This window comes from Equus caballus, chromosome 12, assembly GCF_041296265.1.
Source record: "Equus caballus isolate H_3958 breed thoroughbred chromosome 12, TB-T2T, whole genome shotgun sequence".
In the NCBI taxonomy this organism is placed as follows: domain Eukaryota; kingdom Metazoa; phylum Chordata; class Mammalia; order Perissodactyla; family Equidae; genus Equus; species Equus caballus.
In genome coordinates, this window is record NC_091695.1 from 38,701,704 (window position 1) to 38,716,841 (window position 15,138).

Here is a 15,138-nt window from a genome sequence, read left to right on the forward strand (position 1 = left end):
AGCTGGCTAGGATGGGGCGAAAGGCTGCCCATCCCCTGGACAGGGTCTTGCCTCTAGTGGCCAGTCTTTAGGCTGCCCATCCCTCCTCCCACATGAGGTCGGAGGGAGGGCAGCCCCCAGGCTCAGCCCAGGATGGGGTGGGAATCAGGAGGCTCTGCCCAGGGGAGAGCTGGGACCACCACCTCGAGTGAGGTAGGTCTCTGATGCCCACTCCCTTCTCTCCCGCAGACCCCCATCTCCTGCGCACTATAACCCCTGAGACCCTGTGCCACGTGGGAGTGCCCTCCCGCCTGGAGCACCCGCCCCCACCTCCAGCCCACCTGCCAGGCCCCCCACCGCCCCCGCCGCCCCCACCTCACTACCCTATCCTGCAGCGGGACCTGTACATGAAGGCCGAGCCCCCGATGCCCCCCTATGCCGCCATGGGGCAGGGACTGGTGCCCACCGACCTCCATCACACCCAGCAGTCCCAGATGCTGCACCAGCTGCTGCAGCAACATGGAGCTGAGTAAGACGTGGGCAGATAGCTGCCCCTAGGACTGGACAGACAGGGTGGCGGGTGGGGTCAGGGCAGCAGCAAGTGGGGCAGAGATGGAGGTAGGGACAAGGATGAACCCAGGAAGGACAGAAGGCCCTGACCCCCGGAGATGGGGGTCAGCACGTGCATCTGTATGTGCCCAGCAGTGTGTTGGGGACTTACAGCAATGGCTAAGCCACCCCCATTGTCCAGATAGGTAAACTGAGGCTCCAAGAGGGGGAGATGCTCACCCAGGTATCAGAACCAGGAAGGGGCAGAGCTGGGACTTGAACTGGGGCTGTCCCCTTACTCAGACCTAGTGAATCCATCTTGTGGAGTCCTCAGCTTCCTGAGGAGGTTCTAGGAGTAGATCCCAGCTCCCGGCTCGGACACCAACCTGCAGAACTGTCTTTTTCTCTGTTTTACGTGTTGAGATTTCATGAAAGATTTAGTTCAAGGAAAGATCCCACTGCCAAACTTTTTGTAAATCAGAAGGGGAAGGGGTGCCGTGCAGCCCCCAAAATCTTCAACCCCCTCCCAAAACTCCCTTTCCAAGCCTATAAAGGGTGACACTGAGAGTGACACCACAGGGAAGGGGCCCAACTCATTCATTCCGCAAATGATTCTGAGCACTCTGGCTGCCAGGCCCATTGCTGGGTGTGATGGGGATACAGACAAGTCAGGTGTGGCTCCTGGATTTCACAGGTGGGGGGCTAGAGAGGGGTGACAGAGACAGAGAATGACAACATGGAGTGATGGGGGGCGCTCCAAGGAGGCAGAGCCTGGGGCTTCCCGCAGGATGTGTCCTCTGGCTGGGCATATCCTGCTGAAACAGGGTGGAGAGGGGAGGAGGGGCGTTAGTGCCCGGGGGCAGGGGGCTCAGGGAGAGCCATCCCCCCATGGCTCACTCCTCTGTCCCCCTAGGCTCCCCACACACCCCTCCAAGAAGAGGAAGCACTCCGAATCACCCCCCAACACCCTCAACGCCCAGATGCTGAATGGAATGATCAAACAGGAGCCTGGGACCGTGACAGCCCTGCCCCCGCACCCCACTCGAGCCCCATCCCCACCTTGGCCTCCCCAGGGCCCGCTCTCCCCCGGCCCCGGCTCCTTGCCCCTCAGCATCGCCCGGGTCCAGACGCCGCCTTGGCACCCACCAGGTGCACCCTCACCAGGTACGTGGCTGGCTTGCTCGACCCCGCAGGGGGCCCACCCTTCAAGGTGGGGTGTGGGGCCGGGGCCCATATGGGCGTTCCCTCCCTCCAGGTCTCCTGCAGGACAATGATAGTCTCAGTGGCTCCTACCTGGACCCCAACTACCAGTCCATCAAGTGGCAGCCGCATCAGCAGAACAAGTGGGCGACACTGTACGACGCGAACTACAAAGAGCTGTAAGTGGTCTGTGCGACTCTCCACCCCTCCTGGCCACCCCATCTGGGGCCCCCCAGCCCTGGCAGTGGCGTCACGGTCCCAGAGCAGGGCCTGGGAGCACACTGGGTACAAGATGGTCCCGTTGTACAGAAGAGCAGACAGGCTCAGGGCAGAGCCAGGCTTGGCACTCAGCGTTCCTCAGTCCTGGCCCAGCCTGAGGGCTTCTTAAGAAGGTGGTGTGGGCCAGGGAGGGGCTGGTGGGGGCCAGGTCAGGGAGAAGGGGGGAATGAGTGTTTTCTGACTCCTCCTTCCCCTCCACCTCCTCCACTCCTCCTTCGGCATTCCAGGAAGGTAGCAGGAAGCTGAGTGTCAGCAGGGCCCTTCCAGCCCCCTCCCTGGGGAGGAGGGACCAGGGAGTGGGGGAGGACTGGGTCAGAGGCAGCCCGGGCATTCCTACCTCTCCCTCAACACCCACACAGATCCAGTTTCCCCGCTCAGGCCAGGAGCACTCTGGGACCACTCCCCCGACTCCCACTGAAGGCCAGTGCGGGGTGAGAGTGTGGCTCCCCTCGACTCACCTTGGACCTTGCCAGGCCTGGGCAGGGTACCTGGACTGGGGGCTCTCAGGGCTGAGACCGGCCTCCTGGAGTTGGGTGCCCCAGGCTCTGTGGAACTCTTAGCCACAAGCCCTCAGGGCTGGGGGGTCCACCTGCTGTGGTGGCTGAAGGTCCCTTGGGCCCTGCCAGGGTCAGCGGGAGAGTCTTTGGGGACCTAGCCCCTATGGCCTGGTGAGGACCCCCACTTTGACTCCTATGCTTCTTGGGCTGGCCCTGCCACCCCAGGCCCCAAGGCCGGGAAGCTGGCAGCTGAGGCCCCCAGTGTGGCCCAGGCGCTTCCTGGGTGTTCCCCTGGGTCGGGCAGGTGGGTGGAGCCCCGAGAGGGAGAGGTGGTGAGCCCTGGGCCTTCCTGTGGTTGTTAGCCAGGCCCAAAGGCCTCTCCCCACAAGTTGGGAAACATTTTCCCTGCCTAGCTTCTTCCAGCAGGCCCTGGGCATCAGGAGCATTCCTGGTGCCTGGGGACCTGGATGAGGGCAGGCCAGTAGTTGCCCCCCTTCCTGCCACCTGGAGGTCCCCTAAGGGTCCTGGAAAGTGCTTGGAACACCTTCCCAGCAACAGATGGGTAAACTGAGGCTGCTTCTAGGTTGTCTAGAGTGTCCCTCTCCTGATGGATGGAGGAGTCAGAATGAGGATGTTTGGGGGCTTGAGCAAGCTGGTGGGCAGGGGCTGGGCCAGTGCCGAGCCGGCGCCTGGTTCCACCGTTGCCACGGCAACCAGCTGTCAGGCAGTAGTGATGCTCTGCAGACATATCCCCTCTCACCCCATCTCCCGGGAGGGAGGGGGCTTCAGGCCGTGTTCTGGGAAGGAGTCAAGTGTGGTGAGGGGCCGTCAATCTCCCCCAGGAGAGTTCCCTCCTGTCTGGTGGGCCTCAAGGGTCCTGCCCTGCCTCCCCATCACCAGGGCGGGGTGGGCCCAGGCATGTAGAGGAAAGAATATCGGCTGAGGAGTTGGCAGACCTGATCGTAAATCCTCCTGGGGACTCAGTTTCCATTTCTGAGGAGTGGGGGCAGCCCCATGAGTGGTTTGAGGATCGTCCGGGGTACCGGCTAGGAAATTGCTGTGGAACGCAGGCATGTGGGAGGGACCGACATTCGGGGCCATCTTTGGGGGGCCCCGGGTGAGTGCCCTCCCCTGCCCCCAGGCCCATGCTCACCTACCGCGTGGATGCCGACAAGGGCTTCAACTTTTCGGTGGGCGATGATGCCTTCGTGTGCCAGAAGAAGAACCACTTCCAGGTGACGGTGTACATCGGCATGCTGGGCGAGCCCAAGTACGTCAAGACGCCCGAAGGCCTCAAGCCCCTTGATTGCTTCTACCTGAAGTTGCACGGAGTGAAGGCAGGTTTGGGGGCTCAGCAAGGAGGGCTGGGCAGGAGGGCCAGGACGGCATGAGGGCATTGAAAGACCCCAAGGCGAAGCTCCCCCGGCTAAGCCCTGCCACCCTGCCTTTCCTCCCTGTGCCTGCCCCTAATTGTCAGGCTCCTCTGCCCTCTGCTCAGTTATGTTACCTGTTTCCTTCTCTACCCTGGGCCCCCCAAGTCTGTGCCCCTAGCCGAGACCTCTCTCCTGACCCCTCTGTCAGCTGCCTCAGCTCCACATCCCAAGATAAACCCCCCATGAGCTCACCCCTCCCCCTGGGCTCCCCGCTCAGGGAAGAGGGCCCCAGGGCCCTAGTTACCCAGGCTGTGAGTCTGGGGGCCCTCTTGCCCTCGCCTCACCATGCACAGGGCCCTGCTATTCCCTCGACACGGTCCCCTCCTCTCCTCTCCTCTGCCTCTCCTGGGACCAGGCCATCCCCTCTCCGTGTCTGAATGCCTAAGGCAGCTTCCACTCTGGCTCCTGACTCCTGTCCCACCTGAGACACGGTGGGCACCACACTCGCCATTCTTCCAAGGCTCCCAGTGCCCTCCCAGTAGAGCCCCCCTAACTTCTAAGCTGAGCCCCCAAAAGCCTTCGGGATCCAGTCCTTCACTCCAGCCCTGCCGTTTGCTGGGCCCCAGACACGGCCCTGTCTTTCCTCTGGTGGCTCCCTTTCTCTGGGATGCCCTCCCAACGCCCATGCCCTCCCTCCTCTGCTGGCTGACTGCCCCTTAACCTTCACTGTGCACTCTGCTGCTGTCCCTGGCCCTTGGGGACACTTGCCCATCTCTACTCTTAGAGGCCCCTCCCCTGTGACCCCCCCCAGCACAACCACAGTGGCTGTTGATTTTGAGACCGTGAGCTTCCAGGGGGCACGGCCGCATGTGTCTCCTTCAGTGTCATGAGGGGCCAGTGCTCGTGGAGGGGTTGAGGGGACGTGGGTGTGGGACAGGGTCTGGGGAGGGCATGGGTTTGGGTGTGAGCAAGTGTTTATGGAGGCCGGTTTGGGGCGTGTGCTTGGAGGTGGGGGAGGGTGTGGATGTGGAGGTGGGGGCTGTGAGGGTGACTGGAGTGTGTGTGCGTGGGGGGATGCCTGCAGAGGTGGGGGGAGCGATGTGGGTGTGCACCTATGTCGGGGAAGGCACCGGAGTTTGTGGCAAGTGAGGCTGAAGGGCGGCAGGACCAGGCGGGGAGCAGGGGGCCCTGAGGTGCCACTGGACTGTGCTCCTCCCCCAGCTGGAGGCCCTGAACCAGTCCATCAACATCGAGCAGTCCCAGTCAGACCGAAGCAAGCGCCCCTTCAACCCCGTCACGTGAGTGTCTGACCCCGTGGGACGTGGTACCTGCAGCTGGCTTGGGAGCTGAGGGGGGCCCCGCAGGCACCCACCATGTCTACCTGCCACACACTCCTGACCTGGCGCCCCCCCTGCGGCCTGCCTCTCCAATACCCCCCTCCCTGCCCCCTGAGCACCCCGCCCTTCCTCTGCAGGGTCAATCTGCCCCCTGAGCAGGTCACGAAGGTGACCGTGGGGCGGTTGCACTTCAGCGAGACCACCGCCAACAACATGCGCAAGAAGGGCAAGCCCAACCCTGACCAGAGGTGAGCAGGCTAGACCCTGCCCCGGGGCCCTCCGTTTCTGAGGAGGAGGGGCAGGGAGATACCACCCTGTGTGGCACAGAGTCCCACAGACCGACCCGTGTTACAGATGAGGGACCTGAGACTCAGAGCCCTCAACTGACCTCAACTGACTTGAGGACGGGACAGCAGAAGCCTGGCTTCTGATTAAGGAAACGCTCTGTGGCTTCCTAGCTGTGGGCCCTGGGGAATTTCTGCCCCCTGGTGGAGACTCACATTCCTCCTCTGTAGGATGAGGAGTTAATGCCCACTTCCTGGGGGTGCGGGGAGTCTGTGGGAGATGACTGAGTGGCAGTTTTGTGCACTGTACCTCTCCCCGGGAAGTGTGGCTGGGGGGCAGGGGCAGGTGGGGCCGGACCCTGGGTGCCTCTAAGAGCCCTGTGTGCCCCAGGTACTTCATGCTGGTGGTGGCCCTCCAGGCCCACGCACAGAACCAGAACTACACGCTGGCTGCCCAGATCTCGGAGCGCATCATCGTGCGGGTGAGGGCCACCTTCTCCCAGGGGGTTGAGAGTCCTCCTCAGAGCGGGGAGAGACAGCACCCAGGAGAAATACTTGGGTACTGGGGAGTCAGGAGCTGGAGTGCTGATCCTGTTGTGCACTGGCTGTGCGGCCTTGGGCAAGGCTCCCACCCTCTCCGGGCTGCAGTGTCTCCTTCACAGTAAAGCATGGAGGTGGACAAGAGCTGGTAGCCTTCTGAGATCCCACTAGTGACTGAGAGTTGCCACAATGGAGGGACAGTTTAAGTTGGGCATGGTGGGGTGAGGAGCCCTGGCTGGAGCTGGAGGGATGGCTGCGGGGCTTCCCCCTTTCCCAGGGCGCTGCAGGCCCCCGTCCCCCAGGACTGATCCAACCGCAACTTGCACTAGGCCTCCAATCCAGGCCAGTTTGAGAGTGACAGCGACGTGCTGTGGCAGCGGGCGCAAGTGCCCGACACCGTCTTCCACCATGGCCGTGTGGGCATCAACACGGACCGGCCAGACGAGGCGCTGGTCGTGCACGGCAACGTCAAGGTCATGGGCTCGCTCATGCACCCCTCAGACCTGCGGGCGAAGGAGCACGTGCAGGAGGTGGGGGCGGAGCTGTGGGCGAGGGGCGGGGCGAGCCGAGCTGCGAGGGGAGGGGCTGGTGGCAAGGGCGGGCTGCGAGGGGCGGTGCTGCTTGTGTGGGCGGGGCTCGTGGGAAGGGCGGGGCCAGATGGAGGGGTGGGGCTGCAGGGGAAGGAGGAGGGGGTGGCAGGCCCTCGATCTCTGCATCAGGGGACCCAGGTAGCAGGGTCTCCTCTCCACACTGCAGCCTCGGGGCTGCCGCCCTGCAGGGCTCCGGGGCCCGCTCCCGACGGGCCCGGGAAGGGAGGGGTTCAGTCTAGGTCCTGGCTCCCGCACAGGTGGACACCATGGAGCAGCTGAAGAGGATCTCGCGCATGCGCCTGGTGCACTACAGATACAAGCCGGAGTTTGCCGCCAGCGCTGGCATCGAGGCGACCGCGGCGCCCGAGACGGGTAGGGACCGGCCTGCGCGGATGGGGCTGGGGTCCGGGAACCCAGTAACCTCAGCCCTCGGTAACCCAGCCCCTGTCCTCTGGCAATTCTGTGTCCCTGTCTTCTGGAAACCCTACTCTCGGGAACCTCTCCCCTTGACTTCTGGAACTCCGCCCCCGGGAATCCCGCCCTCTAGAAGTCCCGCCCCTCAGCCCCCGGGAAAACGCGCCTCCCCAGGACCCGGGTACCTTGCCCCTTGACGTTGGAAGCCCTGGAATCGGGGTCCTGGCATCCTCGCCCTTTGGCTCCCTAGATGATTCCTGCCTTCATCCTCCTGGATCCCTGCCTCCTTCCCCTGAGTTCCCCCTGGATTCCTTACTCCCAGGAATCCGCCTCTCCCTTCAGCCCCGAGAACCCCACACCTTGACCCCCCTGGAACTACAACCCTGTGAACACTTCGTGGGAAGTGGAAGCCCCTTGCTTCAAGGCTCCTTAGAACCCAAATCTCTAGCCCTCAGAACTTCGCCCTCTCCAATCCCTGCCCCCTCCTTACATTAGACTTGTCCCTCCCCAGGTGTGATCGCCCAGGAGGTGAAGGAGATCCTGCCTGAGGCCGTGAAGGACACTGGAGACGTAGTCTTTGCCAATGGGAAAACTATAGAGAACTTCCTGGTGGTGAACAAGGTCTGCAGGGTGGGGGAACCTAAGGGGCAGAGGGATGCCAGCTGGAGGGCATTCTCCTCCTCCATAGAGACGGGGGCACTGAAGTGCAGAGGCAGGAGCAGCCCAACTCTCTCTCATGATGCCTCCAGAGCCCCCTCCCCACCCCCCAGGGAAGGGGAGGGCGTTCAGCGCGGGAAGCTGGGGACTTGCGCTCTATGGCTGTGTGGTCAAGGGCAAGAGCAGCCTCGCTGAGGGTCATTGCCTTCTCTGCAAAAGGAGGGAAACAATAGTAACTGCCAAGACATTCTCCTGTGGTTATTGCAAAGCTTACACATGTGGTTTATTGTGAGGATGATGTTTGTAACTTACCTGGCGTGAGGCTGGGCACCGAAGAGCATGTTGTATGTTTCGGCCTCTGCTGAATAAAAGTGCTGAAGTCTGAGACACCATGTTCATTGGAGCGGGGAGGGCAGAAGGCCAGAGCCTCCGAGAGATGGAGAGTTCCGACGAGCAGGGTGGGGGCTGTTCAGGCAGGCTGGATGGCCCAGGCAAAGGTGCAGAGGTGGGGATGCTATTTGGGCCCACAGAGAGTGGTGGGAGCTGAGGCTGGCCTGCATAGGGAGGCCTGGAGGGGCTCCTCTTCTGCTCCCCACTGGGCCTGTAGCCTGGGTCTCCCAGGAGCTGACTGTGCCCTCAACATTGGCCCATTGGCTGTGGCAGGAGCGCATCTTCATGGAGAACGTGGGTGCTGTGAAGGAGCTGTGCAAGCTGACTGACAACCTGGAGACGCGCATTGATGAGCTGGAGCGCTGGAGCCACAAGCTGGCCAAACTGCGGCGACTTGATAGTCTCAAGTCCACTGGCAGCTCAGGCGCCTTCAGGTGGGGGCATGGGGTGGGGGAGGGCAAGACCCCTTTCCCAGAGGCACCTCTTACCCTGGCTCTCTTGCTGCAGCCATGCAGGGAGCCAGTTCAGCCGGGCGGGCAGCGTCCCCCACAAGAAGAGGCCCCCCAAGGTGGCCAGCAAGGTGAGGGTGGGCAGGAATGGAGGGCAAATAGACCAGGGGCCTCTCCATCCCCCATAGTGTCTCCTTCCAGCTTGCATCTCTCCAGGCTCACTGACTCCACGCGCTTCCCCTCTCTTCCCAACCCTCTGGCCCTCCCAGCCTCCAGTTTCTCTTTCTCACCCTCTGCCCCCGGGGGGAATGAGTAGACCTTGGCTTCCCCACCTCCAGCAGAGCCCACAGTAGACGAACCCATGGGCTCCCTAAGTCTGGACCTTGTCTGCTTCTTCCCCTTTTCTTCCTGGTCCTCAGTCATCGTCTGTGGTCCCAGACCAGGCCTGCATCAGCCAGCGCTTCCTGCAGGGAACCATCATTGCCCTGGTGGTGGTCATGGCCTTCAGGTGACTTGTCCTCTAGGCTCTGGGGGTGCTGGCTGGGGGAGTTGAGCTGCCCACGGGCCCAGGCCTGGGGGAAGAGGAAGATGTGACTGGGAGACCAAGTGGCTGAGGTCTTGCTGGAGGAGGTGGGCTGCCTTGTGCTGTCTTGTCCCTCAGGGCTGGGGAGACCAGTGTACCCCTGGGAGCCCAGCCCCTGGGCCCAAGGACCACAGGCCTTACCCTAGAGAGAGGGCACTGGACGGTGGCTCCAGCTCTAACTGTGGCCCTTTTCTGTGGCTCCCAGCGTGGTGTCCATGTCCACACTGTACGTGCTGAGCCTGCGTACTGAGGAGGACCTGGTAGAAACTGATGGGTATGTCCCTGGTGGTCCGGCTGCGGCCAAGCTGCCAGGCCAAGCGGGGCTTCGGTGGGCCGCCCAGGGTCAGAGGAGCCAAGGAGGCTGTGTCCTCTCAAGGGGGTTTCCCCTCAGGGTCTCAGCCTGCTGGGGGCTGGTGCAAGTGGGTGGGAAGGGCTCCCTAGGAGGGGAAGCTGTTTTTCCCAGTTCCTGCTGAAGCCGATATTTCTCTGTGGTCTACTCAGTGCTCCTCCGGGTAGCTGGGCCTGAGTCAGTAGCATCCAGGGGGCCCAGGCTAACACAGGGTGGGAGGAAGGAGGGCCAGGGTGGGAACTTGGGCTCTGCCCCCTGTCACCTGCAGCTCCTGGGCCATCTCTGACTGTGTCTTCTCTTCTCTCCTCCCCGGTGCCTGTCCCCTCCTTTCCTCTCTGCTGCTCCTTAGCTCTTTTGCCGTGTCTACTTCCTGTCTTCTGGCCCTGCTCCGGCCCCAGCACCCTGGGGGGAGCGAGGCCCTGTGCCCATGGTACGTGTGTGGACCAAGCCCCCTCCCTCTTGCCTCTGGCTCCTGCCTCCTTTCCACCTTCCCTGTTCACCTCCTCCTGCCCCTCCTGCTTCTCCGGGACTCCCAGGTCTCCCCGCTCCGGCTCTCCCAGCCCCTCTGAGCTCAGCCCACCCTTCCCCAGCAGGTCCAGCCAGAGCTTTGGGACCACTCAGCTCCGACAGTCCCCTGTGACCACTGGGCTGCCAGGCACACAGCCCTCTTTGCTGCTGGGTGCGTAGCTGGGGTGGGTCTGGAGATAAGGGATGGGGGAGAGGTGGCTGTTTTCTGGCTGGGGGGCTCTGCTGCTCCCCTCTGGCTCACACAGCTTCTGGCCTCCTTCCTCAGTTACCGCCGGCCTGGTCAGCTCAGCTCCGGGTCCAGCCATACGCACTGTGGACCTGTGCTTCAGCCGCCCCTGCCCGGTCGTCTGCTGCTCCTCGTCCACCCCCAGCCCTACTCCTGCCCCTAGTCTTGGCCCCAGCTCTAACCCCAGTCACGGTCTCAGCCCCAGTCCCAGCCCCTCCACCAACCGCTCAGGTATGGCTATCTTGGGGCCAGGCTTGGGTTGGGAGGTGGTTTGTGTGAGTCCAGAGAAAGGCCCCCAAGACTCACTGGTGGGAGGGTCTCCTGGAGCCCAGAATAAGGCTCTGCAGAAAGACTGGGAGGGAACCAAGAGGCATATGGGAGTCACCTAGAGTCTGCAGGGGTCCTAGAGACAGCTGAGCAGGAGGCAGCCAGTTCCCTCTTCTCAGCCTGTCCCTGGTTCTCTCCACAGGCCCCAGCCAGATGGCCCTGCTGCCAGTCACCAACATCAGAGCCAAGTCCTGGGGCCTGTCAGCCAATGGCATTGGCCACTTCAAGCATTCAAAGAGCTTGGAGCCTGTGGCTAGCCCTGCAGTCCCCTTCCCTGGGGGGCAGGGCAAAGCCAAGAACAGCCCCAGCCTCGGTCTCCATGGCCGGGCCCGCCGAGGAGCCCCCCAGCCTGGCCTGAGCCCTGTTCAGCCCACTCAGGCCCGGGACCAGCCAGGTACATGCTCTGCCGCCCCACCTCTCAGCCCAGCCCAGCAAGGCTCCCTCGCCAGGGCCCATTTCAGCCCAGTCACGTGAAGGCCTGGGTGCAGAACTGTCAGTCAGCAGACGTTTGCAGAGCATTACTAAGTACCAGGACTCAGGCCTGGAGCCTCAGATAGATCGCCTCATTGATTCCTCATGACACTCCTGCAAGACAGGAACTGTCCCATGGTTCAGAGGAGGAAATGGAGACTTAGGTAAAGTGACTTGCCCAGGGTTGTACAACCTGTCCGTGGCAGAGCTGGAATTTGATCCCAAGTTGGCCTGACTCCAGGCCTGCCTCCTTCTGTGTCACCATGCCAGGGCAAGGAGGGTGTTGTACAGGGTCCCCCCAATTTTTCCAAACCTCAAACCCTTGGTTTTAACAAAGCCAGAGAATGCTTTATTGCAGAGGTTTTCAAACCAGGCTCCCTCTGAGGGCTGCCCTGCAGGTTGAAGGGGAGGCCAAGAGCCAAGAGCCTTCAGCCTGGTGGCAATGCTCCAGGTACTGGGCCTCCTCATCAACTTTCATTTGGTGAGTTTTGTGGCTTAAAAAAAAAAAGAAGCTTTGAAACTGTGGCTTGCCGAGTCTGAAGTTCAAAGTGATGAGGGAAACCCCATGGGTGCATGCTCACCAGACAGCCATTTCCTGGGCCTCTGCTCTGTGGCTGGCTCTGTACAGGGCCCTGGGGGTGATGGAGACAGACATGCCCCACCCCCAAAGAGCTCACAGACACCGAAACGCAGGAGAGTGTGAGGCTCTGAGGGGACGTGCAGGCAGCTGGGCACCTGGGGAGGGCACTCTGTCGAGGCTGGGGTGGGGAGGTGATCAAGGAAGGATCTGGAAGGTGACGTTGGAATTAAGTGTCTGAAGGACAGTGAGAGTTCACCCAGAAGAGGAGTGGGAAGGGCCCTTTCCATCTTGTCTGTATGTGATACCTGTCCATGGGTCCATGGGGTGTTCTGCGTTCTGCTGGGGTCCTTGAGTGTCTCTTGGAGCTGAAAATGGACCAGGTCTAGCAAATGCTCAGTGGTAGTGGCCCCAGCTTCCCCCTCTTGGGGGGGGGGGGGATGGTCAGGCAGCAGCAAGCCTGTAGGTGAACTGAGATAAACAAGAAAGCCTTGTGTCCCCCACCCCCCCGTCACCCTTCAGTCCTACCCAGCCAGCCAGTCTGTGGCGGGTTGGTCCAGAGAGGGCCACACGCAGTGGTGTGCTGGTATTTAACAGTCGGCTCTCGGGGTGGGGGTCGGGGAAGCCCTGATTTGCCTGTGTGAATACTCCCACTGTGGCTGATTTCAAGCTACCAAGTTGACATCACTGAAGCCAGAGCTGGGCAAAGATGTGTGCGATGGGGAACACAGGCCTGAGGGGCAGGCTCCTCTACAGCCCTGGCAGGGGATATGGGAGAGCCATCCCTGCTCCTGGGCATTCTGGTTCTGTCAAGCAGGCAGACCTCAGGCTCATGGGAACCGGCTGGTGCTTGGGCTGCTAGGGAAGAGGGTGGTGTGACCCCAGCCATTGTGGGGGTCTAGAAAGAACAACCTGGAACTTATTCATCCTAAGGTGGGAGTGACCGATCCCAGTCTGGCAAGGAAAGTCTTGGCTGCTTCTCATTTGTGTCCTGCCTTGTCACCCTGCTCCCTGCCCCAACGGCCTCTCTCCTTGCAGACCCAGTGCCCTCCCTGACCTCCATCCAGGTGCTGGAGAATTCGATGCCCATCACCTCCCTGTACTGCGCCCCAGGGAATGCCTGCAGGTGGGCCTGGCTCCCTCCCTTCACCCCAAGGACAGGTTCCCTCAGGTGACATGAGCTCAGGCAGTACAGATGTCCAGCTCCTGTTCCCCTCAGGGAGGAGCTTCCCCCCCAAGGCGGGGCAGCCCCTTTCTCGGGCCTCGAAGGGCTCCAGTGTAGACTGGGGGCTGAGGAGTCGACGGGGGGGCCTTCAGCAGGCTGGCCTTGGGCTAAGGAGCCAGCTTTGCCCTTTCAGGCCTGGCAACTTCACCTACCACATCCCCATCAGCAGCAGCACCCCGCTGCACCTCAGCCTGACCCTGCAGATGAAGTGAGTGCCAGCGCCAGGGAGCAAGGGCTGCGGTGGTCCTGGGCAACTTGGCGAAGGGGGCCTGGGAGGGATGATGCTAAGTTTATCGCCTGCCCCATCCTTCACTGGCTCTGGGACCCAGGCAATCTCTGGGCTTCAGCGCTCCTGTAAAATGGGCTGCTGCCTCCCGGGGGTGTGAAGACCACGCGGGATGGTAGGTGGGGAAGGGACGGTAGCTGTTAGGACCCTGACTCTTATGCCTCCTTCTCAGGTTGTGGGATGTGGTGGCTGTTTCAGTGGGGCAGGGCGGGTGGAGTGGAGGGCTGGCTGGGCGGGGCTGGCGCTGAGGAACTCGGAAGCCCACTTCCTTGCTGACTGGCCTTCCCCCAGCTCCTCATCTCCCGTGTCCGTCGTGCTGTGCCGCCTCATGTCAAAGGAGGAGCCGTGTGAGGAGGGGGGCTTTCTGCAGAGCCTTCACACCCACCAGGACACCCAGGTAGGGGCCAGCTAGGCCCCAGAGCTTCCTCTGCCCTGGCACAGCTGGGCCCCCAAACGGGAGAGGGGAGGGAGCCAGGGCTCAGAGTGAAGGCGGCTCCATAAGGGACACTTCAGGGCCTGGGCCTCTGTGCCTTGGGGAGGGGGGCATGCGTGCACCTTGCTGCTGAGCATCTTCTCAGCCCTGTCCCTGCTCTGTCCCATCCTTGGCCCTGTCCCGACAGAGCCTGGGGAAGAAAACAGCTCCATGAAGACCAACTGGAATGAGTGCAGTGGTGGGGACAGGGCGGGTGTCCTCGGCACCCACAGCAGGGAGAGCTAACCTGGTCTGGTCTCAGGGTCAGGACAGCCACCCACAAAAGTCATGTTTAACTAACACGAGACCTGAAGGATGATTTGGGGTCAGCTGGGGAAGGAAGAGGACGGTGTCTCAGGAGAACAGCATGTGCAGAGATCTGGAAGCCAGGGAGGGCGCCGCCTGCTGGCAGGGCTGGAACTGTGTGTGCAAGGGCTGAGAGTCCGGGGACAACAAGAAGCCCGCCCTCAGGCTCAGGCTGGGCAAGTGGCATGGTTCGAGCTATGATTTTGGAAGAGCCCTTGGGCTACATGTAGAGGGCTAGCTCCTGCTCCGGGAACCAAACGGCTGGGTCCCTGTCACTGGCCATGTGACCCAAAGTTGTGACTCTCAACACAAATGAAGGAAATTTCTTCTCATCCATTCATGTGTTTATTCAACCAGTATCTGTCAGGGCCTCCCTGTCCCAGGCCCAGTGCTGGGCCAAGCTGTGGGGAGGCAGAGCTGGGGTAGACATGGGCCTGGCCTTCCAAGAATGCCTTCTCTACCTGGGGAGAAAAGATGTGCAGAAAGTAACCTGAGTAGAGGATGGAGTGAGCGAGCCTCAAAAGGGGCCCAGGCCCTGTGACCTTGCAGAGAAGACAGCACCTGAGTGGAGGGAGAGCCTGGCCGGATGCTCCTTAGACGGGGAGCTGAGGCCTGAGCCCACAGAGTATAGGGGCCAGGTAGGAGGTGGGCCAGCTGCATGCGGCCAGGCCTCACGCTACCCGGCAAGGGCGAGCATGACAGACCTGGGTTTGAATCCCAGCTCTGCTGCGTGTCCACTGGTGATTTTAGGCAAGCAACTCAGTTCCTTCATCTAGAAACAGCATCACCTTATTGGGGTGTGGTGAGGATGGGGTCAGTGAAATACCTGGATGTGCCTGGAGCATAATGGGTGCAAGGGAAGGGAGGCAGGGGCCAGGGGGCACGGCTGTGGACTTGAAGGTATTTGGCATAGTCTGCATAGAGGGTGCCTGCCATTGCTCCCCAAAGCAGAACCTGCTCCCTCTGATCTCTCTGCTTTTACCCTTCAAAAACCTTGCTGAGAGTCCAGGGCTGTGATGGCTGTGGCGCGAGGGATGCTGGTTGGGATAGGGGCAGGGGCTGTCCTGACCCCTCTCCCTTCTCTCTCCAGGGCACTTCCCACCAGTGGCCAGTAACTATCCTGTCCTTCCGTGAATTCACCTACCACTTCCGCGTGGCACTGCTGGTGAGCACAGACACCCCACCTGTCCCCAGAGGTCCAGATACCTGTATCTCAGTGTGGGGCTTGGGGAGGGGTGGGGGGGTTTGCA

The 15,138-nt window shown here is 61.8% G+C and overlaps 1 protein-coding gene and 1 long non-coding RNA gene across 21 annotated transcripts in view; one reads left to right on the forward strand and one right to left on the reverse strand.

The window, feature by feature from the left end:
* MYRF (myelin regulatory factor) overlaps positions 1 to 15,138 on the forward strand; it is a 34,077-nt gene that overhangs the window by 16,252 nt on the left and 2,687 nt on the right. For 4 of the 19 annotated variants that reach the window (XM_023654180.2, XM_023654184.2, XM_070229981.1 and 1 more), the window contains 22 exons: positions 229 to 508; positions 1,442 to 1,692; positions 1,784 to 1,907; positions 3,646 to 3,841; positions 5,099 to 5,175; positions 5,352 to 5,462; positions 5,890 to 5,980; positions 6,368 to 6,568; positions 6,886 to 7,000; positions 7,554 to 7,663; positions 8,363 to 8,523; positions 8,597 to 8,669; positions 8,958 to 9,046; positions 9,327 to 9,395; positions 9,820 to 9,900; positions 10,061 to 10,149; positions 10,264 to 10,455; positions 10,694 to 10,945; positions 12,638 to 12,725; positions 12,958 to 13,032; positions 13,402 to 13,507; positions 14,979 to 15,053. In XM_023654180.2, coding sequence (XP_023509948.1) covers positions 229 to 508; positions 1,442 to 1,692; positions 1,784 to 1,907; positions 3,646 to 3,841; positions 5,099 to 5,175; positions 5,352 to 5,462; positions 5,890 to 5,980; positions 6,368 to 6,568; positions 6,886 to 7,000; positions 7,554 to 7,663; positions 8,363 to 8,523; positions 8,597 to 8,669; positions 8,958 to 9,046; positions 9,327 to 9,395; positions 9,820 to 9,900; positions 10,061 to 10,149; positions 10,264 to 10,455; positions 10,694 to 10,945; positions 12,638 to 12,725; positions 12,958 to 13,032; positions 13,402 to 13,507; positions 14,979 to 15,053 — 2,906 coding nt within the window. The remainder of the gene's footprint in view (positions 1 to 228; positions 509 to 1,441; positions 1,693 to 1,783; positions 1,908 to 3,645; positions 3,842 to 5,098; positions 5,176 to 5,351; positions 5,463 to 5,889; positions 5,981 to 6,367; positions 6,569 to 6,885; positions 7,001 to 7,553; positions 7,664 to 8,362; positions 8,524 to 8,596; positions 8,670 to 8,957; positions 9,047 to 9,326; positions 9,396 to 9,819; positions 9,901 to 10,060; positions 10,150 to 10,263; positions 10,456 to 10,693; positions 10,946 to 12,637; positions 12,726 to 12,957; positions 13,033 to 13,401; positions 13,508 to 14,978; positions 15,054 to 15,138) is intronic. The other 15 variants (XM_023654181.2, XM_070229980.1, XM_070229982.1 and 12 more) reach the window with 6 other exon arrangements.
* Positions 1,109 to 1,962, reverse strand: LOC138916715 (uncharacterized). Of its 2 annotated transcripts, none has more exons than XR_011424052.1 (2): positions 1,822 to 1,962; positions 1,109 to 1,343 (listed from the first exon to the last, which is right to left on the reverse strand). It is a non-coding gene; the product is annotated as an uncharacterized lncRNA (long non-coding RNA). The 2 variants fall into 2 exon arrangements; XR_011424051.1 differs by having other exon boundaries at positions 1,109 to 1,340; positions 1,822 to 1,961.